Source organism: Temnothorax americanus, unplaced genomic scaffold (assembly GCF_048541705.1).
Source record: "Temnothorax americanus isolate GAGA-0224 unplaced genomic scaffold, ASM4854170v1 Scaffold13, whole genome shotgun sequence".
NCBI classification, from domain to species: domain Eukaryota; kingdom Metazoa; phylum Arthropoda; class Insecta; order Hymenoptera; family Formicidae; genus Temnothorax; species Temnothorax americanus.
Genome location: NW_027509264.1, coordinates 3,484,277 through 3,510,744, shown reverse-complemented (window position 1 = coordinate 3,510,744; position 26,468 = coordinate 3,484,277). Strand labels below are relative to the sequence as shown.

Genomic DNA, 26,468 nt, shown 5'->3' with positions numbered 1-26,468 from the left:
AGGAAAATGGCCGCTCGCGATTTGACATTTACCGCGAGAACGGAAAAAAACAGCTCGCCCTCGGTCTTTTTGTAGAGCTCGTCATTGATTAAACGCGACGTTTCTGACAAACGTGCACATAATAATAATATGTAATACATAGCGAGTGTGTACACAATGAGGATGGAAAGGTCCTTCCCCGCTAAAGATAAAATCTATTCCGGTATCAAGCCAGCCGCGACCGAGATTTGATTTAATCGGAGAAAAAGAAGAAAAAAGAAAAAAAAAGACAGGAGAAAGTGAGAAAGAAAGAGACCAGAGATGAGAGACGTTTTTATAAACATTCTCTCTTGCTGTTTGTTTTGTATTTAAATATGGCCGCGGTTCGCGGACGCGTCTCGTCCGTGGGCCGCGGCCAATCGGATCGCGTCTCGCCGGGAGCGAAGGGCGCCGATTGGCCGGGCGGTCGCGCGACGCGCCTCCGCCGGTCTCCGCCGGGGGCGCCGGGGTCTTCCGGGCCTCCGCGCCGCGCGAGTTTCCCGTCTCGATCACGCGCGCCCGACGACTCCCGCATCGAGGGGATGAGCTCTTCTCGGTTCGAATGATTTATTCGTTTGTTCCACGTATGAAGAACTGCGAAATACTCGGCGGCCGAGGCGTCGATAACGAGACCGAGCTACAGCCGTCGTCGCCGAACGTGAAGGGGAGGCCCCGCGCGCATCGCACGCATCACGGCACGCATCCCCGACGTTAATGTACGCGAGCGTTCTCGCGATACGCGAGCTGCGGCGTTGAGCGCGCCGAAACGAGTCGGGAGGATATTCCAAGTGTGCTTTTTACGCGGACACGAGGGAGGACGAGAAGGAAGAAGGAGGATCGACGTGCGCGGCGGACGGCCGAGCGAATGTAAATAAACCGCGCGATCTCGGTAAGCCGACAGAGCAGTACGAGGCCCACCGCGAATCGTCCCGTGGCAGAGGCGCGTTATCGAGAATATCGAGATAAGGAATTGCGCGAGATATATATATATACATATACACGTATATATCGACGCCGATAAACCGTTAGTCCCGCGCGCGCACGCATATACACGCTACACGCGACACACGCAGAGCAGCGCGCGCGCGCGTGTGCGGGCGCCCGTTCGAGTCGTTCGTTCTTAACACGGATCGCGGGGCTCGGCGAGAAACGAGGGATTCTCCTTTTTTTCTCTCCTTTTCTCCCCGAGTGCGCGCGCACGTACGTACGTACAGACACGCGTCCCCGCGTGCGTCTCGTAGTCTCGTAGTGCGCGACGAGGATCCCAGATCCCAGCCAGCCTGGGCGCGATCCTCGGTCCTCGTGTTTTGTTTCTCGCGCGGACGAGCGTGCGAGCGTGCGAGCGTTGCCGACAGTACGATGTTTCGAGCGTCGCGCGCTTCGTGAGGATTCAAGAATCTTCGTCTCCCTCGTCCGTTCGTCTCGACTGGAGAGGCGCGAAGAGGAGGCGGAAGGATAATCGGGGAAGCGAGGAGAGTCGTCCCCGAGGAACGATCCGACGGACCCCGCGGGCGAGTGAGAGATAAAAAGCACGGTCGGAGAACGTCGAGGACATCACTCTCCCCCTCTTCTCCTCTCTCTCTCGCCTTGTGAATCGCGCGCGGACGCCATCGCGGGATTCGCGGGATGGCATCGTCCACGGTGGCCGTTCCGTCCGGAGCCACCTCGGTGCCGACGGTCGCGAATGGCAGCGGCAGCGTTGGCGGCGGCGGTGGTGGTGGTGGTGGCGGCGGCGGCGGTGGAGTCGGTGGAGGCAGCAGTGCCAGCAGTTGCAGCAACGGTGGCATCGTCACGCCGTCTGGCACCGAGGAGATCGACGGCGGCGATATATTCGGCGATCGAGGTAACGTCAACTCCGTCGGCGGCTACACCAACGGCGGGAATCCTGGCGATGCCCTGGAGGAGATGGCGTGCGGCAACGGAGAGGCCAGCAATCAGGGCTGCGCCCTCTGCATGAGCAAGCTGTGCTCGCCCAGGGTCCTCTCCTGCCTGCACGTGTTCTGCGAGGCTTGTCTGGACAAGCTGCTGATGGACGAGGCCGGGGACTCCAAGGTGGGCTCGGTCGTAAGCTGCCCCGTATGCCGTCAAGACACTTCCGTTAGTTCTAAGGGCGCCGCGTCGCTCACGTGCGACTATGTTCTCACCAATATATTGGATATGTCCGCGATCGAGAACATGGCAGTACTCTGTACCTCCTGCAAGGCCAAAGAGAGCGCGGTGGCGCGTTGCTCGGATTGCGCCAATTTCCTGTGCCCAAACTGCAACACGGCGCATCAGTTCATGCGCTGCTTCGAGCATCACAAAGTAGTTGCCTTTGAAGATTTGAAGCGATCCAACGAAGCTATCCCGATACACAAACCGATATTTTGCGAGTGTCATCCTGCTGAGAATATGAAGTTCTACTGTCACACTTGCCAGGTAAGAAACTTTTGTGGGGAAACTTTTCGACAATGCTTTTATGTATTTAGTCTGTGATTGTCGCTTGGCGTTTCTTAACGTAATCTGAGCAGTCAAAGACTGATCTTTCTATTGTGACGTATATCGATATAATAACACTTTGTCAAAAAGTATAACGTTGCAAGTAATATATAATGCATTTATTCTATATTGCTTGAAGTATATATTTTCTTTTATAGATATAGAAAAGAAATTGACTTTATTTTTGAAAATAATTCGTCAATCTTCTATCTTCTTCGTATAAAAGAATACTTCCACGTATTTATTTCTGCACGTATTGTATGCCTGGAATTTTGTTAATCGCGTCAGTCTTACTATCATTAATAGAATTTTAAATGAGAAGTGTTAAATTGTGTAATCAGGAACCTATTTGCAATGAGTGTCTGCTTGTGGAACACAAAGCACCGGAGCATCAATACGAACGACTGACGGATGCGGAACCACGGCAGAAGGAGGAAATAATTAACCTGATGACTGAAAGTAAATCAAAAATTGCCGAATGCGATCAGGTTACGGTACAACTGGAAAATGCGCTTAGCGAGCTGCAAGTACAACACGATCAAGCGAAAGATTTAATTATGGAGACTTTTCAAAGTTACAAAGCCATACTAGAGAAATGTAAAGACAATGCGTTATCCGACCTTGAGAAATTGCATTCGAACAGAGAACTCGAAATCATGGATGCTTTTCATGGGTACATACATTTTTATAATTGTCAAGTCATAGTTGCTTATATGTATATATGTTACGTACTAAAGATTAAGATAATTTATAAGAAAGGAGATACTTGTACTAGAAAGAAGGACATGAGTAAAACATAATTTTTGGTAATAACATTTGTCGAAATAAGACTGTCCTGTCGATATGAAGGCATCTATTCTTTTTACGAAAACATGTACGAACATATTCTGCTACGTTTGAAATTTTGTTGCAGCGTTGAGAAGACCGCAGAAAAAATAGAAGATGCTTGTCGTTTTACTTCGAGACTGCTGGAACACGGCGATGCAGTGGAAATCTTAGCACTTCGGCGTATCGTAGGAGCGCAACTGATGAATTTAATAAAAAATACACCGAAACGCAATGTAACATTCTCTATCGAATTTCAAACCGACTATGATCAATTTGAGAAAACTATGAAGGTAAATATGCATAATCAATAATACATTTTATCCAATTACATATCCTTGTAACAACCGATGTGTGAAAAATTATTACAGGAGGTATTTGGAAAATTTCGCACTGAAAGTACGCTAGAAGTGAAAGCTCAACCTGAACCAATCTCAACGGTATCGGGTGTCTCTACAAATCAGCAGATAGTTCATACCACCTCAATGGGTTGTCCAAGTTCTATCAGCACAAGCTCTCCAATTTCACTTCCCACGTCTATGCAATCCTCCTTTGAAGGTGAACCTTCGTTCATTATTCCACCGACCTCGAGTCCTCAAAATATCCCGCCTCCTCCACCACCTGTACCTCTTCCAACAGGTACGGTTCCTATCCACGGATTGACTAGCATTCAAGAGTACAATCTACAACAGCTGGCCAGTTTAGCGGAGAAGGTAGAGATGGTGGGCGATACTGGTGTAGTTGGACCTAGCTCGAATCCTAGTCCAACTCCGTCCTTCACTTTGGCAGATTTATTTGCTGGAGACCTAAGTTCTACGAGCCATGCCATTAATAATTTGCAAGCTCTTGCAAAATTAGGAAATACTCTTGGCAATCAAGGTAAGAGAAGTGTGACGTTAAAAGTTTATGAATGAGCTCTAGTAATCCCAATGTCCTCCCCTCTTATTTCTTCCAGACATAATCCCATACATTTCCAGATTTTCCCACAGATTCACAGGTACCTTAAGAACTATTGGTTCACGTTTAAGTTTTTTTCCCCATTTTTATTATTACTATTATTTTTATCCTACATCTACTTTCGTTAAAAGTAGAAATCTTTTTTATTTTACGCGACATATAATTATATTATTTCACTTTAAGTGACATTTTAAAATATATCTTTAAAATATACTTCTTGAGCGCGTATATTTCGACAGGAGGTAATGCAAACTAACTTGTCAGATTCAAATATTGTGTCAAATTTTCTAAAAATATAATTTGACAGAATTAAATTAAATTGAATTAAATTGCAAATTCGATTTTCAAGAGCTCTTGATAATTCACTTATAAGATATGACAACTTTTGAAGGGACAAAATTAGAATTAGATTTAATACGACCTCTATCTTATTTTAAAGTGTAATTTGAAAGAAAATAATATATTTGTATTAATATATATATTATTTATACCCTGAAATATTGAAATACAGTTGAGAATTATCAGTGTATATCAAAAAATTATCGAAATTGTATGTACCTATCATTATTTTTACTATTACTGCATCTATTCGATACAGATCTGGGAAATACCACCATTAATGGTGGTGGCGGACTAGTATTGGGACGTGGACCTTCACCAGCTATTGTAGATAACCCAAACCTAGGTTCTTTGGCTGCAAATAGTCTATTAAATGGAGGATTTCAATCATTATCCTCTTCTACTTCGCCGATACTTTCACAGGGTGCTGGTAAGATTATCCCGATTTTCGTGTACATCAATAAATATTACTCGGAAAAAAATTTATTATGCTTATCTTACACCATAACACAATATATTTTGCATAGTTGTATCTTAAACAAAAGATTCAAGAGGAAATAGTTTTTCTCGATGTTAGATATAGTTACTGCATACTCTTACCAATATTGACATTTTATTTTTAGATGACTTAATAGGTGATTCTATGCATAATATGCCTGTAGTAGTAGGAAATACCGTTGCCAATCACGTAACCGGATCAGGAACAGGGAATTATCCTGGTCATCCAAGGACCCAGAATACAAAATTAACGCCTATGCATATCCGAAGCAAGTTTGGACAATTAGGACCCAGTAAAGGGCAATTTAATTCGCCTCATGGATTCTGTCTGGGGACTGATGAAGATATTATCGTCGCGGATACAAATAATCATAGAATTCAGGTATGTATAATAATACATGTTAGCAATAAGTACTTTGTTATAGAAAAAAATGTGTATAAAGCACAGACTTTTATATAAATCTTTGTCTATGTTGATTCTAGATTTTTGATAAGACTGGTACTTTCAAATTTCAATTCGGTGTTCCTGGTAAAGAAGAGGGACAATTATGGTACCCCAGGAAAGTAGCCGTTATGAGAAATAATGGCAAATTTGTTGTGTGCGATCGTGGAAATGAACGATCCCGAATGCAGATATTTACGAAGAATGGCCACTTTATAAAGAAGATCGCTATTCGTTACATCGATATCGTAGCTGGCCTAGCTGTTACCAGCCAAGGTCATATTGTGGCTGTTGACAGTGTGTCGCCAACTGTGTTCGTAATCAGTGATACAGGAGACCTTTTGAGGTGGTTTGATTGTAGTGACTATATGAGAGAACCAAGTGATATTGCTATCAGTGGTAAGCATAATCTTTCTCAATAGAAGTACCTATACCAATAAAATGACAATTAAATTGCGTTTCTTAGTAGACAAACTATATAATTTATAATATTAATAATTGAATTGCATGCAAATTATATAAATTTTGTGTAACATTTTTTAGGCAAAGAATATTTTGTTTGCGACTTCAAAGGACATTGTGTTGTGGTGTTCAACGAAGAGGGTAAATTCCTGCGTCGCATTGGCTGTGAGAATGTAACAAACTTCCCGAACGGGATTGATATTAGCGATGCAGGAGATGTATTAATTGGAGATTCACATGGTAATCGTTTCCATGTAGCTGTCTTCTCCAGAGCGGGCTCTTTAATATCAGAATTTGAATGTCCATATGTAAAGGTAGAGTGTTTATCTTTTACATTTTATTCTTAGACGTACATATTTTTTGAAATAATGTAAATGAACCGTGAGTTTCCGAAATAAGTTATCGTTTGGCTTCTTTATTTATATCCGTCAACTTTTTTTTCAATAATGTTTTATAAAGTCAATATATGGAATGACAGGAATCGAACCTAAGATCTATCAATAATGGATCAATTGCTTTCAAATGGATCCAAATGTCATTCCCTACTTTTTTTTAGTTTACATATATTATCGTTTTAAAACTCTGATTATCAGTAATAATGAACTGTTGTACTGATCAGTTGAAAATAAAAATCAATTTAATATTAGTATCTTATAAGATAACTTCGTGTTCTATTTTATATTACTAAATGTTTTTTTAGTAAACTATTTAAAAATGTAATGATTTTTAAAATAATAGCGCTTTTAAATGTTATAATGTTATATTTCCTAGGTGTCTCGATGTTGTGGCTTGAAGATAACTTCGGAAGGATATATTGTAACACTGGCCAAAAACAACCACCATGTCCTTGTATTAAACACTCTTTATATATTGTGAAGTGGCATCAGACGAGTAAGTATGTTATAAACTTCCTCCTGCAAGTGGAAACTTCTTTGGAAACTGCTCTCAACGAAAGGTGGGAAAGGCATGCCCAAGGCATTACGTTCGAATATTGGGCCTATTGAAGCAATAGAAACAAGTGCAGCATGCAGCTTTAATAGTTGTAAAAATATAATGCGTCCCCGTTTTATGAAAGTAACAATGTTGAAAACAAAAAAAAGCAGAAAGGTAACGTACGTCTCCGACCAAACAGTATAATAGTAACTTAGCAATTTGCATTTTGGTGAACTGCCAAAGTAAATTAAATTAACTAAGTGGAACCAGTTATATAAAAAAAAAAAGGAGAAGCAGTAAGCTATATCAATCAGTAAGCAACCAACCAGCCAGTTGGATCGCTTGTAGTAGAGAAAGCAATTTATAATGGCCTTCCGTCAAAATTGGTTGTTGTACATCATTTTTGACATGTCAGTATTTTAAGTATGTTTATAAATCAAATTATTCTAGTCTCCGACGAGCACTTTCTATACACTGGTTTCGATTCGTGCTCGGAACAAGACGTTCTCGTCCTGATTTTTTATTAATCAAGGATGTTTGTCTTCTTAGTCCTAACTGATGCTTCAAGATGCATATAAGTGCACAGATTACGTTTAAAAAGTTTTCTTTTAAGAGAGCTTCTAAGTAACTAATAAACTCAGCAGGATAAATTTCACGATGAAAGGATCAAAATTTTTTGCTTAATAGGAAAAAAAGACAAAAAAAAGAACGTTGCATGCTGCGAGGTAGTTGGTAGTACTTCCTGCTCTTATCATATCGTATTTCTAAAGAAGAGAATGAAACAATACTCCTCATTGCAGCAGGCACGAAGCTTAACGAGAGCTATGTTCCTGATTTATTTCTGCGCGTTTGAAAATGATAGTTGAGAACATAATATAAAAACAACGTTAATGTGCAAGGAATAGATTATGGTATGTTGAAAATCAAACATTTAATATCTTATATAAAAAGTGTCGTACAGAAAAGATACTTTGAGCGTAAAAAAAAAGTGAAATAATTATTTACACTTATGAGACAAACGAGTAGATCCCATTTGTGCATTGTTAAAATTAGACGAGACACATAATGGTTACAATATTTACTCAGGATGCTTTATTATGGTCCACCATATGAATATGATATATATGCGTGTGTGAATTATTGGTTCGTGGTGCTAGTGAATAATGTATCCATACCATGTAAATGTATTTGTTATAAAATTACAGAAATCGTTCCCGCGCATTTTTTACAATGCAGGGGAACGATTTTGTGTAATATATTATATAAGATTCGTAAGTACATAATATATATATACCACCGGTATATCATATAGGGACGATACTTTATCTATGTAAAAAAAAAAAAAAAAAAAAAAAAGGAAATAACGTACAGTTTGCTAAACAACCTCTATTTATGTATATATTAACATGATACATGAAAAAGGAAAAAACCACATAAGACACATACATATATAGAAATACACATATTTTTTAGGGTTGTTTACATGATCAGCCTTAAGATTTGATTGAACTAAAATGCAATGTGTATACAACATATACATCGGATATTTGGCAGATTGCTACACTGTGTTACCTTACATTATCTACAAACGTTTAATTATAAATCTATCTTGCCATACCAAATGCTAGGTAGCACATCCATATATACATATAATATATATATATATATATATATTTATATATATATATATTTATTTATACTTGACTAGCTTTATCAAATTCGTTTGCATACAGGAAAATTATATCGATAATGTCTGGTTTCATTACTCGTGTGAAGCAAGTGAAAACAATTTAGACGAAACGAGAAACGCAAAAAATGGGACAGTACTAGGAGGCTATTTTAAAGTTCGCGCATAACATCGGCATTTGTAGTAAATTGCACGAAGCCTACATACATACACCTAAGCTAATCAGTCGTACTCATCTCTCGTATAACGTTAGAAGTTTTAATTTTATATATAAAAAGAAAAGAAAAGAAAAACTAATTCTGAAATATTTAATAGTCATGGTTAGCAGAGTTATATAAATAATGCCTGTGATAATAGTATCGTCAGGATAAGTTGTGTCCTTAAAGAGTCTCTGATGTTGTTGCTAGGTAAATATTGATTAGAAGTGTATCAATGTGAGATACCATTGGTTGCCGCCTGCGAGGTGTTTTTACAAGCACAATAACGCCTGTCGCAGTGCAGGCCGTCAATCGTCTCTAATGATACGCGTTAAATATAAAAAAGAAGATATTCAAAATAAAGAGAGAACATGTTGCAAAATTTTTGCCAGTCATATTAAAAATAAAAAAAAAACTCATAGTGTAACGAATGGATGACCATTAACGAGAGGGTCTTTTACCTCACAAAATTATTATATTACGCTCACCTTATATATACTTGAATATTTTAGTATAGATTTACTCTTTACATATTTTTATCTCTGTGGAAGACTACTTGGCTAATTTAGGCCACTGTTGAAATTCACCCCTTATTTGCCTTGATGTTTAAATTACAACAATAATATATAAAAAGAAAAAAACGAGAATTACTTGTTACGTAAATGGTAATTGTGATAGATTTTTTGATGATTTTTACAATCTCAAAAGTCTTATTATCCTAATATGTATAGAATTATATAGTCACTCTGTACGTAATAGATAAACTTTGCTTACATTGTTAAACTAATATTAAAAGCTCTCATAACTATCCACACTAAACAGTTTTACAACTGGCGGTGTAAATCGAAGGTCGTATTTCGAGCATGGGATAGGTTTCTGTGTGTATTACTTTTAACAGTACTATTTTTATTGCTATACAACTTCCAAGGCCTTTTAGGTGCCACAGGTTCTCCGACATAATTTTTCAAGCAGAATTGTCTGAATTTACATATTTATTGTACGGTCGAATTTTCTAATGTTTCGTTTGCCGTGGAGTTAAAAAATTACCATTTCCGTTTCTTTTTTGATAATATAGTAGAGTTGCTACCTGTTTTTATTTATATAAAATTGGAGTTAGTGCGCGATCACGTTTGTTTCCCGTTGCAAAATTGCTTTCGAAACGTGACGTTTTACAAGCTATGTTTTACGATAAACTTGGCAACACGAGGAAGAGACGGAGTTGCGAGCGCCTCGCGTCGCTCCGTTTCTAATTTCGCGAATTACGATTTGCGCGAATTGTATGAGACACAATACTTGTCAATCGTAAAATATGTCGTGTATCCGATGGGGAAATCGTTATATATCACACACACGAATATGTTCCTGATTTCAAAAAAAAAAAAGAGGAAGAAAGAAAAAGAAAAGAGTCGTATATATTATACAATAAGAATTACTGCGATGTTCACAAGCATTAACGAGACAGCTACAATTATATAAATAATAGAACTAACATGACACGACATAAACTGAATTCTAGCCTACGGTTAATCATAGTCTTCCTAGAATCCTAAAGAAAAAAAAAGAGTATGACTTTGCTATATTGATTAGGGCATGGCCAATTAACGCTATATAGCTGGTTATAAATGAAAGAAAAAGCGCGTAACGAAAAGAGTTATCTTACGAATTGCGCTTTGTATTAACATCTTTACATCACTTTACTGGACATGGCTTATACACTAAAAAAAAAGTCCGTGATTAATGTTTACTTTTTCATGCCTTCAGCATAATTTAAATTGTATTTATATACAAGAGAGAAAAAAGAGGGTCAACAATCTATGATCAAAGAAAAAAAGAAAAAAAAGAAGGAGAAAGAAAAAGCCGTAGCTCATTATGTATAAGCGTTCCGCGTTATTTTTGTAATAATATTTTTATTCCTTATTCGATCATATACATCGTCTTATACTATATGTAATTATTAATTTTTACCCTTATGCAAGCGTTATGTGTTCGATTGGCTGTTTCAGACGCTATTATAGCGTACTTATTTGGATACATTAGATCATTTTTTCTGCGGCAGGGTATTGCCGGGGAATACGTGGTACGAGCTTGCTAATATATATTTTGATCTATTACGTTTTTATTCGGGCAATCCGGGAAAGCGGAATTGCTCTTAAACGTGTATTTATATTATTTATATATTGTTTTGTTTAATTGGTTTTATAAATTTCTCGCCATAGTTAGATATCTTACTTCGAAAAGATAAGAAGACGTTATCTCCTCGATCGGTTTCTATTATACAATTCATTTCATTTTAATTGTGTTCTTTTTCAGATACAGATAATTTTTTACGTTTTTGTTGCCAATATTATTATTTTTTTTTCTCTTTGTTTCAAATACTCAATCTGAGGTGGGATGACAAGGAATTATATACAGCTTGTCATACTACCTCGTGGGAGAAGGCAGAAAAAAAAGCGATTAGTTCGTAACAAGTATTGATGTTAATTCTACTTTAACGATTTAACTGCATTCCAAATCGATCATTTTATCTGTCACCTCGTGGGATAGAAAAAGTTAAATTCTTTAGTGCCAAAACAGACTAATCAGAGTATTTATATAACATGTATATTATTGCTTATGATTTGTTTTATTCCTTATAAGTTTATTTTATTCTTAATAAGTCTTTTTTTTTTTTTTTTTTTTTTTTTTTTTTTAAGTTCGCGTCGCGCGCGGGTGTCGAAGTTCTTAGAGTAAGAAGACAAAAAATTACGATTAAATCCTTGCTTAGTCAGTTAAAGTACAAATATTTAATATATATATATATATTATATATTCTATCTTTAGAGAGAGTAAGTAACGCGAATGGCATGTTAATGGCGTATATACTGTTACTTGGTTTCATTCCTCAACAGCACTAGCTTTATTTATTTTGCATTAGTCGATGTAATACTTAACAGGCTGAGAGAAAGGGTAAAGATAAACGCTTTCGCCATCGCCCTATATACACGTGTAATATTTATTTTTGGATATTACCAACACGTTCCTTTTTGGAGGTACTTTGTTTACATATCAAATTGACCACTGAGAAAAAACCCACGTTACATACAGTTGCATTCCAAACCCGGTATGCTGAAGAGCGCGTCAACCTGTGTCGAGTAGCATACCCTCGAATATATCCGTTCGGTGATCTCCGTGTTTCCACTTACTTTTAAGTAGTGATCGCGAGGCTGACAGAGAGAGAAAGAGAGAAACTATTTACGGTAAAGCGACATTTGGAATCCGTAAAGCTTCTTGCTAGCTCATAACACAGCTCACTTGCAGCTTGTCGCGTAAATCGAAAATTTTAAGCGTCTATCGTCTACATCGAGCGGTTGTCCTTTACCGAAAGTTAGCCTGGCTCCGTCACGTTTCTCTGCGCAAAATTAGTTCTAGCGTCGTTTATCTCAAATCTATCTAAATAACACTCTAAATAACATGTACTATGTATATCTGAAATGAACTTTCTAACGATTCAACCTATGTTTGTACACATACAAATATTGTAAACAGCTGTCCTGAATCGATACTGCGGATTACTGTGTGTAAACCATGTTTTCCTGAGACCTCCATTGGTATTTTGCATAGAATGAGCTATTTCTGGGGAAAGAAAAAAAAAAGAAAAGATCTTAAATGTTCCGACATCACTTATACACTTCAAAATGTAAACTGTATAAGAATAGTACAACTGACGAAAAAAAGAGGTAAATTGTAACGCAATATGGAAAGCGTGTATATCAATATATTTTTTATATGCTAATGGGATGCCAAGGAGCATGGTCATCTTGTAATGTAACGTATTATTTAGAGTTATACACGTCCAGAGATCGACTGTGTAAACACACAAATCAGTTTCCTTTGAGACTACTCAGCCTTTGTATTAAAAACACCCTCCCTCCCCCCGTCGTCGGACTACTTGAATTTCAAAGTATTTCAAATATGTATCTATATATCTCTCTTAGTTTACGAGTTTTACGATTTTTAATCTTCCAAAGTTTGTCAAGACTAGTCCCCGAAATATCTGTAACGCAGATCTAAACTCTCTTCTATTACTTTTTTTTTTCTTTTTATTTACCGCAAATCAGCTTTTTTTCTATCTTGTACCAAATTTTAGTTTCATTTTTATATAAAATATTCAAATTTATGGTATTATACGTATACACATCTATATACACTTTTACAAAAAAGAAAAAAAAATATTTTAATCTACATACTGTATTACATAATTAAAGATACGGAACATTTGCTACTTATATATTTGTCAAATGTATTATATTGAAAATATCTTATTATAGGATGGACAGATTTAGCCTTAAAAAGAAAAAAGATAAATGTTCTCTGTTGATCGTACATCGCTTCATCATATCAACTCAATTTGCCATTACCTGTCAATTCATATGTTCCGCCCTATACTAAGATATTCTCAAATGATATCACTATGCAGTTATTTGAGAGAGAGAAGAGAAATGTGTAGAAGTATACATTCTTGTCTGCGCATAGGCTGCAATGCAATAATAATATATTGTGATGCTCACAAAGCACATAAACACATTTTACCAAAATTGTAATGTTTAAATATTTCATGTGATTTTGGAAACTGTTATATATTTTTTATTTCCTGCCAATTGTTTAATTTGTAATGTTGTTCTTTGTTCTTTTTCAATAAAGTAATCAACTGAAGATCACACAAATTCTTTTTATTCACTGGTAATCACCTCGGATCGCGATTTTATTTGTGCGAAAACTCGACTTATATCTTTAATTTTTTTTTTTTTTCCAATACGATATTCGTATTTGTATTTACATATATTTTATGTAATTTAGCGATTGTTACTGATATTTACCTAATAAAAGTGACAATTTGGTGCGGACCTAACACACGACAGAGAATAAATTTTTTTAAATATCTTTATTCGGAAAGATACATCTATACATACAGATCGTCCTGTATTTTGGAGATATATAACATATTTATTCGGAGTCCGAGTCCTTTCTACCGTACTGCTGTCTCGGTAATTCGTTCTGCAATTCAAGAACGTGTTCTACCGGCTCTGGTTTTCCATCGGCGCCGATGCGGCAAGGACGCACGACTCCCTCCCTAAGCAACGACGTTATCTCGATATATATATTTTTTTATACATATAGGAAAATGTATTATCATTATGGCGTTTGTGCAGCTGGTAATATATGGCTGGTTTACACAATAATGTTACAAATATATATGAAAACGACAGCTTTTATTTAGCATTAGATCTCGATATGATTGTGTATCTTTACGCATATCTTTGATCTGTGACGAATAAATAAAATCTCAATATATACAACTCACCTCGTTAATTTATCAACAAGATTCACTAGTTTTAAAGCTTCGTATTCCTTTTGCTCCTCCGTCATGCCTTCGAGCGGATTTGGTTTGGGTTCCTCGAAACATCCGATTACTGGGTTTATCCTTAATAAAGAATCATCCGATTATTTATAAGACTTTTCATCCTTACTCTCTTCACGAGTATTTCTCGCCGATTACTTACTGCTCCTTATACTTCTGATATTCTTCCGTTTCGCTATCTTCCGATTCGGAAGAATAAGCTGTTTCCGCCTGGCCACGACCACCTAATAATCCTTTAGCAGCAAACATTCCTGCAGCATTTCCGTATCCTGTGTATTTCACCATGCGAGCAACTGTAAGCAATATCGACAATGTTAGCTCTCGACAACTTTAGTTCTAGATAAAATTATTCTGCTGGGGTTATTTTAACGTGGTAGATAAATACCATTTTCTTTACAAAGGACAAACAAAAGTTCCGCAACTAGATCGCGCAATTCCGTGATAGGCGATGTTAATAATTTGCATAACTTAGCCCTCAATGTTGTCCCTTCTTCAGGACGATGCATTACATCCTTTAATGGAGGTAGAATCTAAAAAATTGATATGATTTCATTATTTTGGGCAGGGTCTCTTTGGAAATAGATAACCATTTATTCAAATCTTTTTCTTTTTACCAAGTCAGAGTATAGAGTTTGCGTGAAAATAACTTCAAGTATATTATAAAAATAACTATTTTACCTGTAATCTTACGTATTTGCGAATAATCCTCTCTGATTTGACGAGTCTGACCAGTGCAGTAATTATTGGAGAGAAGTTTTCTATTAAATGTGTCTTACATTCTAATTTCTTATCTAAAAACCTAAGTAAAACGCATATGGCGCTCATATCCATGTTTTGGTATACATCTTTGCAATCGTTGCCCTTAGCGGCTTGTACAATTGGCGCATAACAGCTATACGGTATCACGGTCAGCAAATTGACAACGTGACTGAAACGCAATAATAAATATGACGTTTCTTCTAATGCTAAAGTTGCAACAAGATATCACAAATGTTTTACCTTTCAAGATCGTCTTGCTGCACCGGATATTTAAAAGTTAACAATTTATATAAAATTAACACCAAGTTCTTATATTTCTCTTGATCCTCAACCCCGATATTATCTGAATGTATATACAAATTAAATAGAACTTTTAAAACTTCGCAGACTATCGTTATCTCCTCGGCCTAAGAGTAATGAGAAAATTTGAATTATTTTTAGATTTTTAGATGGATTAAAACATCGACGAATGATATAATGAATCTTTTTACCTTAATTACACGTGTCTCGTTATTCTGATTGTGCGCTGCAAATTCCTCTATTATTTTAATAAGATATACATCACCACACAAATCAGTTTTCACTATATCTCTCGTGGATGTATTTAGTGCGGTGAGTAAAAACAGTACTCTCATGTCAAACAATTTGACATCGTGAGGAACATCATCCGTATAACTTTTGATCCGATCGATGAGATAAGGCAAAGAAGATATCAATACTTTCAAGCGTTGCACTTTTACGCTGTTAAATAATAAGTTGCACAGTAGCTTCAGTGATTCTATCGTAACTGCAATCGAAAGCATTCATATATTTCAATATATGTATCGCCCGACATACAGCACAGGTGTAAATGTAAAAAGATTCTTTCATAAGATTTTATATTTTAATATTAATTTATATTAAATAAATGTGCTTCTATCCCCGAGATGTATTTATATGAACTTAGATAAAAAAATGTATTCTCCAATTATTCTTACCGATTGTACATGAGATTTGTTCTCCTTCGCATATCTTTGTCAAGCCCGCATTTTGTAATATAATCTTTATTGCATCGTCAGTGATTAAGTCATCTAAGTTAGTTTTATCGCGGCTAGAACATAGGAATGTATAAATATAGCATACATAAATGAAATAAATGTATTCTAAAATATATATTTTAATATATAACGTTTTCTCCATGCCACCAGATGACTCCAGAATAGACACGTAACATTTCAATTATATATTTTTTTCAAGTATGCGAATACTAAATAATTACCGATTTTGTAATTGTTAAGTCTCATTACTTTTGATGATTTTATCATCTTACGTTGTTGAAAAATATTGTACTAGGTTATAATTATTTTGTGAGATACATATAACATAATTAAACTCACCTGAGTATCCTCAAAGCTGCTAAGCAATGACGACGTTGGTCTATATGAACGTAATCTGTTAAATAATAAAATAATCTGTTCCATAACTTCTCGCGTAAACAGGTACTATCCAGTTCTTCAAACCTGGTCCTTTTATCATGCTAAAATATAAATTGCATAATATTAATATATCATTCAAAGTTTCTAGGAGAGTAAACAGAAAAGTAAATGTACAAATGCACAATGAATTAATTAGAATTTAAAATATTGATACGAGTAATTATTTCGTGAAACATGCGTTTGACAATTCAGCATACAGAATTGTGTTAAAATCTATCTCCGCGACAAACGCGAAAAACATATTTTACGTTTCCCGGGAAATAATGAGAGACGTCTCATTATTAATAAATCTCCAAATACTCACAACTTTTAGAAATACACCAATATTTTTACAGAATTCCTCGTATGTGCCGGAGATCAACTTCGGGATCAACTCGTCCATGTTAACATTTTCCATGTTAACTTAGCTTAATAACAAGCACCTTCTAAATTGCATTACATTTTATTTCATAATATTGGACGTGACAACAAGGGTTCACCCACCGAATCGATCGAGCTTAACGAAGTTTGACAGCTGATTCTTTTCTTTCTCGACGCTCATTGGACGACAAACGACAACAACACACACTAGCGAGAAATGCTCACGCTTCGTGCTCCGCCACGCCACGCGCCTAAATGCGCCGCTGTTTAACCGACAATTCGATGAGTTTTGGAACGCAGTTATAAAAATCGATGCTGCGAAAATATTCTTTTCTGATGCGTTTCAGAACGCACCGTAGGAGGAAATCCAAGCCCCTCGCCTCGCGCCGCAACAATTTTTCACGACGGAGTTCCAAAACTCGTCGAAAAAAGTGCATGGATTGTTGCAGACATCAGACATACCGCAATCTGTCACCATCTGTCACTTTTAAAGGGAATGGCAGTAGTAACCTCGCCTATTAACTCAAGATATCTGATCGAGTGTCCGCGTACGCTTAGAACAAATGATTATTTTTTAATTCGCCGCTATCATGAAGCTCGGATGATGTGCACGCGCGTGTGTCGATCGTTATAAGCCTAAATAAAATATATAGCCGTTTGATATCGCACGTACAATTTTTTTTTAAAGCTACAAAGATGGATCAGATAAAGGTCTCTAAGGTATAAACTGATTCAATATTTATAACTCTCTGTAATTTATCGATAACGAATTAAGGACGATAGACGATGGACGATATCACACAGACGTATTAATTATTTATTTATTGAAATGCTCATTTTTTATTAAATTATAAATCTAAAAATAAATCGCAGGGTTGAAAGAACGTCTCCCTATTTTTATTCGCGTGTGTAATATAAATCTTCAGAAAAACACATAATTTGCAGGTAGAGAACGTGAGGATGCTGGATAAGTATAGCAACAATCATTCCATCGGTACGCTCTACCTTACAGTGACGCATCTTGTCTTTATTGAAACAAGTGGCAAAAAGAAGATATGGGTAAATCATCCAATCTAATTATCTATCTCGCCGTTTACGTGACAAAAGCAACGTTTTCCACGAAATATCATAATTGCAGGTGTTATATACACATATTGCTAATATAGAGAAACAGCCATTGACGACCACAGGATCACCGTTGTATATCAAGTGCAAGCATTTCTTCATCGTCACATTTGTCACCCCGAAGGAACGCGATTGCCACGAGATTTATCTCACATTGTTAAAATTATCCTGTCCAGGTAATAAGCAGAGTCACATATTTATTGTATTTTTGCTCATACCTTCTAATACAGAATAGATTCTAAGATAATTAACCAATAAGACAGAGAATTGTATTCATAATTTTCATTGGTTTTATTTTAATACAGCTAGTGTAGAAGATTTATATTGCTTCAATTATCAAGAGAGTAAAGATACGCTACCTAAGCATGCTGGATGGAATTTCTTCAATGTACAGAGTGAATTTCAACGGCAAGGTGTCCCGAACGAAGAGTGGTCACTCTCGTATTTAAATACTAATTATGAAGTAAATATCCATCGTGTATTATATTTTCAAAATTTTCACCGTTAACACTAAACTATCGATTCTTTCAGCTTTGCGATACTTATCCAAGGTACTTATACGTTCCCAGTGCTTCTACTAAAAACATTTTATTAGGCAGCGCAAAGTTTAGGAGCAGAGGGAGGCTACCAGTTTTAACATATTTGCACTCAAACAAGGTTCGAATAGAGTAGTAAACTAAACGCGTAATGTTTAAATGAAATTCCTCTAAATAAAATAACTTTTTTAAGGCTGCCATTTGTCGCTGCAGTCAACCACTTTCGGGATTTAGTGCAAGATGTCCCGAAGATGAAGAAATGATGCATAATATCTTGTGTACAAATCCTAATTCGCGGTATATGTATGTTGTCGATACAAGGCCACGGGTGAGTGCGATTAAAAAATATATTATTCCTTTTCCAATTAAATATTAGATTTAATTCTACTTCTACTTTTCTAATTTTTTCATTTTTTAGTATTAAAAACAGAAAACATCTTTTTCTAAAACTTTTTAGAAAGAATATATTATATTCAATCGGAAAAAATCGACATTTAATTATTTCAGTGATGAAAAAAATACTATAAATATATAAAATAAATAATTTCATATTTATTCCTAACGGATATAAGGTATCATTAAAAACCGAAACTTCATTCTGTTCGATTAGATTAATGCCTTTGCTAACAGAGCTGCAGGGAAAGGATATGAAAACGAAAACTTCTATGACAATATCAAATTTCATTTCTTCGGGATAGAGAACATTCATGTGATGAGAACGAGTTTAAATAAGCTTTTGGACTGTAAGTGTAAAATCTTATTATACTAACATCAGATGTTTCCGTAAAATTGTTAATAAATAATTTTATCCTCATTTGAATTTAGTACAAAGGTCGACCTCCATGAGTGCATTCTTAAGCGGCCTAGAAAGCAGCGGCTGGTTAAAGCATATTCGCTCTATTCTGGAAACCGCTTGGTTTATCGCACGTGCAGTTTCGAACGGCGTGAGTGTGGTGGTGCATTGTAGCGACGGATGGGACCGCACTGCGCAAGTGTGCTCTCTAGCTGCATTACTGTTGGATCCATTTTACAGAACCATCCAAGGCTTTCAAGTAAATAATCCAACATTTGTTTGTCTAAGTTTCTACGCGCGCGTTTATAATTATTTCATTAAATTTATCCCACCTTACAAATATGATTAAGAAAACTCCTTCTTTTTTTTAACAGGCTTTAATAGAAAAGGATTGGTTGTCATTTGGTCATAAATTTAGTGACCGCTGTGGCTACGTCAGTAGCGATGGTAAAGAACTCGCACCGATATTTACACAGTTTATCGACGCAACGTACCAGTTGCTACAGCAATTTCCATATAAATTTCAATTTAATGAATATTTTCTTTTGACGTTACACGATCATGTACATGGTTGTCAATACGGCACATTCATCGGAAATTCGGAAAAAGAAAGGCAAATGTTGAGGTATTACACCCTTATATCAATTGCTCTTCACGATAAATTCAGTGTAAACGAAAAAAATTATAATACGTATGAATTAATTTATTATTTTAGATTATCCGAACGAACGTATTCGTTGTGGGGTTATTTAGCGAATAATATGAACGAGTATATAAACCCAATCTACAGATGCAATCGTTACAATAACGAGGACTCCGTTGACATTCTTCAACCTAAATTGGCACCCCAATCTATCGTGTAATATATAGTTTTTGTACGCGATTTATATTCTATATTAACTTGAATATAAACCGTATTATTTTTGCAGTCTTTGGAGAGGCTTGTACTTCAGATTTGAAAATGGAATACATCCTAGAGAAACATGCGAAGACTTAATTCTGACAATTCACGATCACACAAGTTCTTTGGAGGATCACGTGAAGCTTTTGTTAAAAGTGTGTATCACAATTCGGACGAATAATATAAGTGGAAGTTTTAAAATAAATTTTAACGAAAAATTAATATTGATCGATTATTATATCTGTATTCTGATTTTCGGCTTCAATAGCGAGTCAATTCTTTGGGGCAACTTTTGAATACGAATAACGCTCAGAAAAAGGGAAAGCATAAATTTGATAATAAATTCATGAAGGATTCTTTATCGGAGACTATAATAGAGAACACCGGAAATCACGACGAGAAGACGAGAGCTAAACTAAAAGCAAATCAATTGGAGAATGAATTGAAGACGGTCGCTTTAGAATGGAAATCGTCGCGAAACATGGAAGAATGTGGATGTTCTACCACATTTGATGCTTTTAACAAAAAGGTACAATTGACAAGTGTACCCTGTAATAAATTGTTACTTAAAAGCATTCAATCATTTTGCTTGTGACTATCTTGTTTCAGCATCATTGTTGGTCCTGCGGTGATGTACTATGCACAAGATGCATGGCGGTGCACACTAAATTACCTGGTCATCTGTCGCAGCGTGCCGTACCTACATGCAAATCGTGCTACCAAAGTTTCGGCATATCTGCCGCTAGTCCTTAAACGTGCTTTATTTAACGCAGACTTGCTTATAATTCACATTTGTACACGTGTCTTTTGAGCGAACCAATGAAGAAACTTAGCACACATCAAGTAATATCGTATTATTCCAATTTATATCGTTTTTCTATATTTCTTTGAATTTTATTTCATTCGCATAAACGATCAAATACAAACAACGTAGTACCTGATTACAGTATGTACGGATACGGACTTATTATTAATAACTTAAATAACTCATTAACACATTAAAATTCGTGAATATTACACCCAATAATGGTGTTACAAACAATTAATAATAACAAATCAATGACTATCAACTACTATGGTACAGTCTATAAATTCTGTTTACGTTTTACGTCAATGACTTTAAAAGCTGCTCATCAATTGTATTCTTCTTTCTGTATCTTTATATCGGAAAAAAATTATACATACACATACAATAGATTAAAAGATTACTTTGCATATTTTGTGGATAAATACTATTCGCATTGCAATCAAATTGGACTCTTCCATAGTAGTTGATGAATACAGCAACCATTAAATTGTATTAAATCCGTTTTTAGTTACATCAGGACGTAAATTATACATACCTTGCATTCACGTATGTTACATTCACAGTTCTTTGACTTTTTTAATCTCTTACTAATGTGTGTGTGTGTGCCCCGTTTTAATATTAAATATACAAACTGAGTAAAATGCTATTCTTCAATGCTACAATATTTTACGATATTGTAATTAAAAAACACATAAATACTATATTATTAAGGCATTGTTCATTTTGAAGAAAACACTCCATTGTAAATTTCTTTAGTACAGATACACCATATATCACTCATTACACAAAAGCATATGCATAATCCGCGAGAACAGTTTCTTCAAATATACTAATACGACTTCATATACGATATCAAATGTCAATATTCTTAGACGAGTAATTAAATATCGATCACATTGCAGTGACTGAATTCGCTAGTGACTGGTAACCCTACTATCCACAATGGCAAGTGTAATGTGGAATGTGACAGTATTACATAAATATCTTAACGCGATAATATTCTTATTAAATTTTTTATAATTATTCTTCCTATTCTTTATTTGGTTTTCTTCGTCGTGGTCCATCGCCACTGATCGGTGATGTATCCTGCGACAATCATACGCGCACTTTTATATAACCGAGGATCATTTAGATAACAAAAAAAAAAACAAAAGCATTGTGTAAATTGAAAAACTTGAAACCAGGAATTATGATTCTCACTATGAAATAAATAATTACAGTTTTACCCACCTTATCAATATCTATTACTTCCTCCGTTCCAGTCTCTTTCTCTGTATCCTCTATTTCTTCTATAATAGGTTTTTGTTCAGAATTTGGCTGATTTTCATTTTCCACAGCCTCGTCGAGATCATCGTGCATCCCCAAAAACGGCTTCTCATCATCTTCTTCTTTAAAGTCTGTTTTGTCCTGATATGTTCAAAGCGATATGAAAATTACATCATAGTTACTTTTAAGCATCTTGCATTTATATAATGTTACTAACGATAAGCAAGTAGTATTACATGCTGGATAATGACTTGAACTCTGCTTACAAAGCATCTAATGTTATCAAATATTCACTTAAGGGTTTCTAAATATTTGTAAAAATAAGCTACTTTCTGTGCAAGAATACTTGAATTATTTTACTTCGATCAGATATTATACCTCGGAAAAGCAGCAATAATACATTAACAGTACTACTGGTATCGCAGTTAGCAATAGATATACTGCCCATATCCATGGATGGTCCGCAGTAAATTTAACGATCCGAGTCCATACACTCAGCTGTATCAGATAATCACAAAATGCTATATATTATAAGCATACAGAGTGACTTTTATCTATATGTTAATTTATGTATTGCAATTAGATCTCATTTCGAAAATAATACTTTTAATATAATTAAATAAGATATATAATTGTAATACACACACACATATATTGTTATTTCTAAATTTATTATACGTGTAAGGTATACAAATTCTAGCATCGAAATTTAGCTGAAATGAGCCAACAATGAATAGGTCTTTTCATTACAAAGGAGCAAGTGAGGATTATAATTTGAACGTAACATTACTATTACAGCTTAGTAAAAGATCTAATACAGAACAGACGTTATATAAAAATATATATATAATATTTACATAATATACGTTATTAGCGTTTGGACATGTAACAATATACTTTAATATGTTGTCAAGCAAGTACTTTCAACGTTTCGTTTAATTTTTATCTTTCATATCTATGCGAATACCTCACGAGCTCGTTTGCACAGATACCAGATGTAAGCTACAACTGGTATCGCGCAATACAAGAAATACAATGCCCACCATCCTGGCTTATAATTCATCGCCTTCATCATTCGACCCCACAAAGAATCCTATGGAATGTCATAATTTGCATACTGCCTAAATTCGAAAGTCGTCAATCTTTAAATTTAACAAACCGATTGATTTGCACACGTACACGATTTTGGAAACTTTTGTATTATCTTCATATATTTCACGCACACATATTGTAGAAAATTTATCGCACAACTATGAGCCATGTAAAAAAAAATCGTTAGAGCGTGGATGAAAGGATACTTACGTTTTCCTCAGCAATTTTAACACGTCGAATCTCAAAAGTATCATCCGCCCATTTCTTCGCAACTTTCTCATCATCCGTTATAATTATATTGTCGAAATATATGTCGGGAGACATCGACCACAGTTCAAAACCAACGGCGCTCTAAAAAATTTTCGCACATCAAGTACCGTATCTACAATAAGTATTTACATAACTAGGAGACATTCCGTTCTTTACGTACAATTGGCAACATCTTGAACGGATGTTCGTCATTAAAGTAATCAGGATTGTGTATAAGCTTAGGCTTCCATTTCCCCTTGTAATTAGGATTGTTAACGAGCGGCGCCAGCCATTTTCCTTTGTATCGTGGATTCTTCTTCATTTTCTGCTTATACGGCCCGCAACCGGGAACGTCCGCGCATTTCGGATTTGGTACTTCTGGAGCCTCCCATTCACCGTCCATCTCGACGTCCCAATCATCGGGCTTAACCGAATCCGGATTCGGAATCATGGGCGGCTCGTCCTCGAGCCATCCCACCGGCATGACGTCTTCCTCGTCGACTATCTGTGCCGGAGCATCTTCGTCCCAGTCATCGGGCTTCTCCGCTAATGGATCGGGAATCTTTTCTCGGTCATCCCAATCTTCAGGCTGCTTATCGTCGGGATCTTCTATCTCCAGAGGTGGATTCACAGGAGGAGCGAAATCGTCTAGCAACGAGCCCGAGCTTTGAAGTTTATTATCTACTTTGATTTCGTAAATGTTATCAGGCCGTACGATCAGAGTATACAAATGCGGGTTCTTATCTTTGAAATAATCTTCCAGACGGTCCTTCCCTTTCTTACAGTGTTTCTCTGTGATCGTACCGTTTAATGGATTTTTATGTCGAAATATAAAATGGAGCTAAAAATAAAAAAATAAGAGCAAAGAAATGTGCGTCAGTAACTATTCTATGACACGGTAGTATATTTAAAATAAACAAAGCGCACGTGCGGATACCTTGTGATCGTTGCCACACTTATCAGGCCCAAACATTACGGTATATGGCGTTTTATCTTGGAACTGTTTCAAGTCCCCATATTTATCGTCTAACGTGAGCAGCTTAAGATAGGCACCGCCACATTCCTGTCCCTCTTGGAAATTAACCTCGTACTGTACAATCAAGGGCTTGTCTTCAAAGTAAAATGGCTTATTTAATAAAGTAGAAACGGCAGCGTGTCTAGCTTTGCTCTTAAGCACTAATCCTAGATCTCCGTCCTCGCCGTGTCTCTTAGGTTCCTCAATGGACCAAATTCCTAAATAACAAAAAGTTAGCTTTACCTTTAAATTAATTCTGCACGGAGAGCACAATGGCCAAAAGTATATGAAACAATTTTATATTAACCGTCATATTTAGCGATATCTTCGTCGATATCGTCCTTCTTCGCTTCCGACAACACCCACGAATTCCTAAATCTCTCTTCGCCGTCGAAGTGCTCCGCTAGGTGAGCGAAGCCGGATAGTTCCGGACTTTTGTAAATCGGCTTCGGTATCGCATCACTGACACTGCTGTCGCTGTTCTCATCCGCGCTCGATATACTACGACGCGCACTCAGGCAAACAAGCACAACGCACGCTACGATTCTTGCCATTTCATATTCCTGAAATAAAGAAGAACGAAACGAAAGTTGCCCGAAACCGCCCTTCGCCTCACGTTCGTTTCTATCGATGTAGATTAACTTTAATCTCTTTTTTTAATTCTGAGAAATAGAAAAAAAAAATAAAAAGTAAGTTAAACTGAGATCAAAGTTAATCCACATTGATAAATACACATTGATCCACTATCGTCCATTTCTACCGATACCTCGACCAATACCGATTAGCTTTAATCTCGGCTTAACTTACTTTTTATCCTTTTTTTATTTTAAGAATTAGAAAAAGATAAAAAGAGTAAGTTAAATCGAGATCGAAGTCAATCCTTTTGGTAGAAATGGACATAATTCGCTTAAAGCGCGCCTGTGTGACTCGAGGCGGTCGAAGCGCGTCGCGAAACGAACCTAACGACAAAGAAGACCGAAAGATTCACAAAATATCAAAAGAACCCTTTGCCTAAGGCGATTAAAATTACATTTATGAAATCGACGCACTTGAGAGACGAAACGAGTCAGTCGTGCGAAACTTAACCTCGAATTTGCAACGTATACACACACACGCACACGCCACACACCCCCGCGTGATCACAGCGTGACGCGCAATTTTACACGAATCCTTCGGTTAAATTAGCTCGCGTCACACGGCGATATCGAGAGTAAATCCCCTCCGGGAATGAAGCGTTGTCTTACCGGTGATACGAGAGGAAGTCAATTCCACCGAATCCTCGGACGATCACAGCGTCAAGCGTCAACGGCGAGGCCGGGGCCGGGGATCCGTGTTATTCAATTATTTAATAACGATAATTAAATCTGGCCAAGTAGGGCAGCCCTGCGAGACTCGTTCCGCGAGACTTCCAAGGAGCGGCGCTTCCGGAAGTTGCCGGCGTGATCGCGTTAATCGGGGCAGTGGCGCAGCGGCCCTAATCGAGGGATTCTCGCACCGTTCGACCGACCCTCGCGCACACCCGACGACGGAACCGGACGCAACGACGACCGGCAGTGAAACGTGGCGTGGAACGGATATTCTCGTCAGCAACGCGCCAGCCAGGCTCGAGTGATACGTCCGTCCTCGCGTCGTTTCGCGCAACTGCACCTTCTACACTCTGCTACACTCTGCCGTGCCGTGTCCGTTCCTCGTTCCCTCTCTCGAATGATGTATACATACTACACTCGTTTTCGCTTCACCTACACCGAATACAGAACCCAGAACCCGTTCAACGCCGACGCATATACCGCGGCCTTGTCGCGCGACGCGCGAAGTTGCCGAAGTTGGTCGAGCACAGAGTCGGACGTCTTCGTAT

General features: G+C 36.9%; 4 protein-coding genes across 7 annotated transcripts; 2 read left to right on the top strand and 2 right to left on the bottom strand.

The window, feature by feature from the left end:
- The first annotated feature begins 200 nt into the window (after nucleotides 1-200).
- Nucleotides 201-12,273, top strand: LOC143894169 (protein meiotic P26). The gene is made up of 9 exons (XM_077400313.1): nucleotides 201-2,436; nucleotides 2,838-3,169; nucleotides 3,410-3,614; nucleotides 3,693-4,200; nucleotides 4,877-5,047; nucleotides 5,241-5,497; nucleotides 5,599-5,956; nucleotides 6,101-6,333; nucleotides 6,791-12,273. The coding sequence occupies exons 1-9, from the start codon at nucleotides 1,645-1,647 to the stop codon at nucleotides 6,893-6,895; spliced, it is 2,961 nt and encodes a 986-aa protein (XP_077256439.1). The 5' UTR covers nucleotides 201-1,644; the 3' UTR covers nucleotides 6,896-12,273.
- A 1,355-nt stretch (nucleotides 12,274-13,628) lies between these two features.
- On the bottom strand, nucleotides 13,629-17,069 carry Ric8a (ric8 guanine nucleotide exchange factor A). The gene is made up of 10 exons (XM_077400317.1): nucleotides 16,773-17,069; nucleotides 16,370-16,509; nucleotides 15,971-16,083; nucleotides 15,485-15,780; nucleotides 15,234-15,400; nucleotides 14,913-15,162; nucleotides 14,620-14,764; nucleotides 14,377-14,527; nucleotides 14,178-14,297; nucleotides 13,629-13,946 (listed from the first exon to the last, which is right to left on the bottom strand). Exons 1-10 carry the CDS (start codon nucleotides 16,863-16,865, stop codon nucleotides 13,820-13,822), a joined length of 1,602 nt encoding a protein of 533 aa, XP_077256443.1. The 5' UTR covers nucleotides 16,866-17,069; the 3' UTR covers nucleotides 13,629-13,819.
- A 187-nt stretch (nucleotides 17,070-17,256) lies between these two features.
- Nucleotides 17,257-21,026, top strand: Mtmr6 (Myotubularin related protein 6). Its single transcript, XM_077400238.1, has 13 exons — nucleotides 17,257-17,548; nucleotides 17,774-17,887; nucleotides 17,967-18,129; nucleotides 18,259-18,416; nucleotides 18,485-18,610; nucleotides 18,683-18,817; nucleotides 19,100-19,232; nucleotides 19,315-19,541; nucleotides 19,657-19,907; nucleotides 19,998-20,141; nucleotides 20,212-20,338; nucleotides 20,452-20,712; nucleotides 20,793-21,026. The coding sequence occupies exons 1-13, from the start codon at nucleotides 17,525-17,527 to the stop codon at nucleotides 20,934-20,936; spliced, it is 2,007 nt and encodes a 668-aa protein (XP_077256364.1). The 5' UTR covers nucleotides 17,257-17,524; the 3' UTR covers nucleotides 20,937-21,026.
- Nucleotides 21,027-21,509: 483 nt separating this feature from the next.
- LOC143894139 (calnexin) lies at nucleotides 21,510-26,438 on the bottom strand. Of its 4 annotated transcripts, none has more exons than XM_077400240.1 (8): nucleotides 25,858-26,438; nucleotides 24,921-25,176; nucleotides 24,536-24,831; nucleotides 23,780-24,439; nucleotides 23,560-23,700; nucleotides 23,225-23,350; nucleotides 22,222-22,398; nucleotides 21,510-22,077 (listed from the first exon to the last, which is right to left on the bottom strand). In XM_077400240.1, exons 2-8 carry the CDS (start codon nucleotides 25,165-25,167, stop codon nucleotides 22,021-22,023), a joined length of 1,704 nt encoding a protein of 567 aa, XP_077256366.1. In that variant the 5' UTR covers nucleotides 25,168-25,176; nucleotides 25,858-26,438; the 3' UTR covers nucleotides 21,510-22,020. The 4 variants fall into 4 exon arrangements, with proteins under 4 accessions (XP_077256366.1, XP_077256369.1, XP_077256368.1 ...); XM_077400243.1 differs by lacking the exon at nucleotides 23,225-23,350 and adding an exon at nucleotides 22,636-22,755; XM_077400242.1 differs by lacking the exon at nucleotides 25,858-26,438 and adding an exon at nucleotides 25,644-25,851.
- Nucleotides 26,439-26,468: the final 30 nt, after the last annotated feature.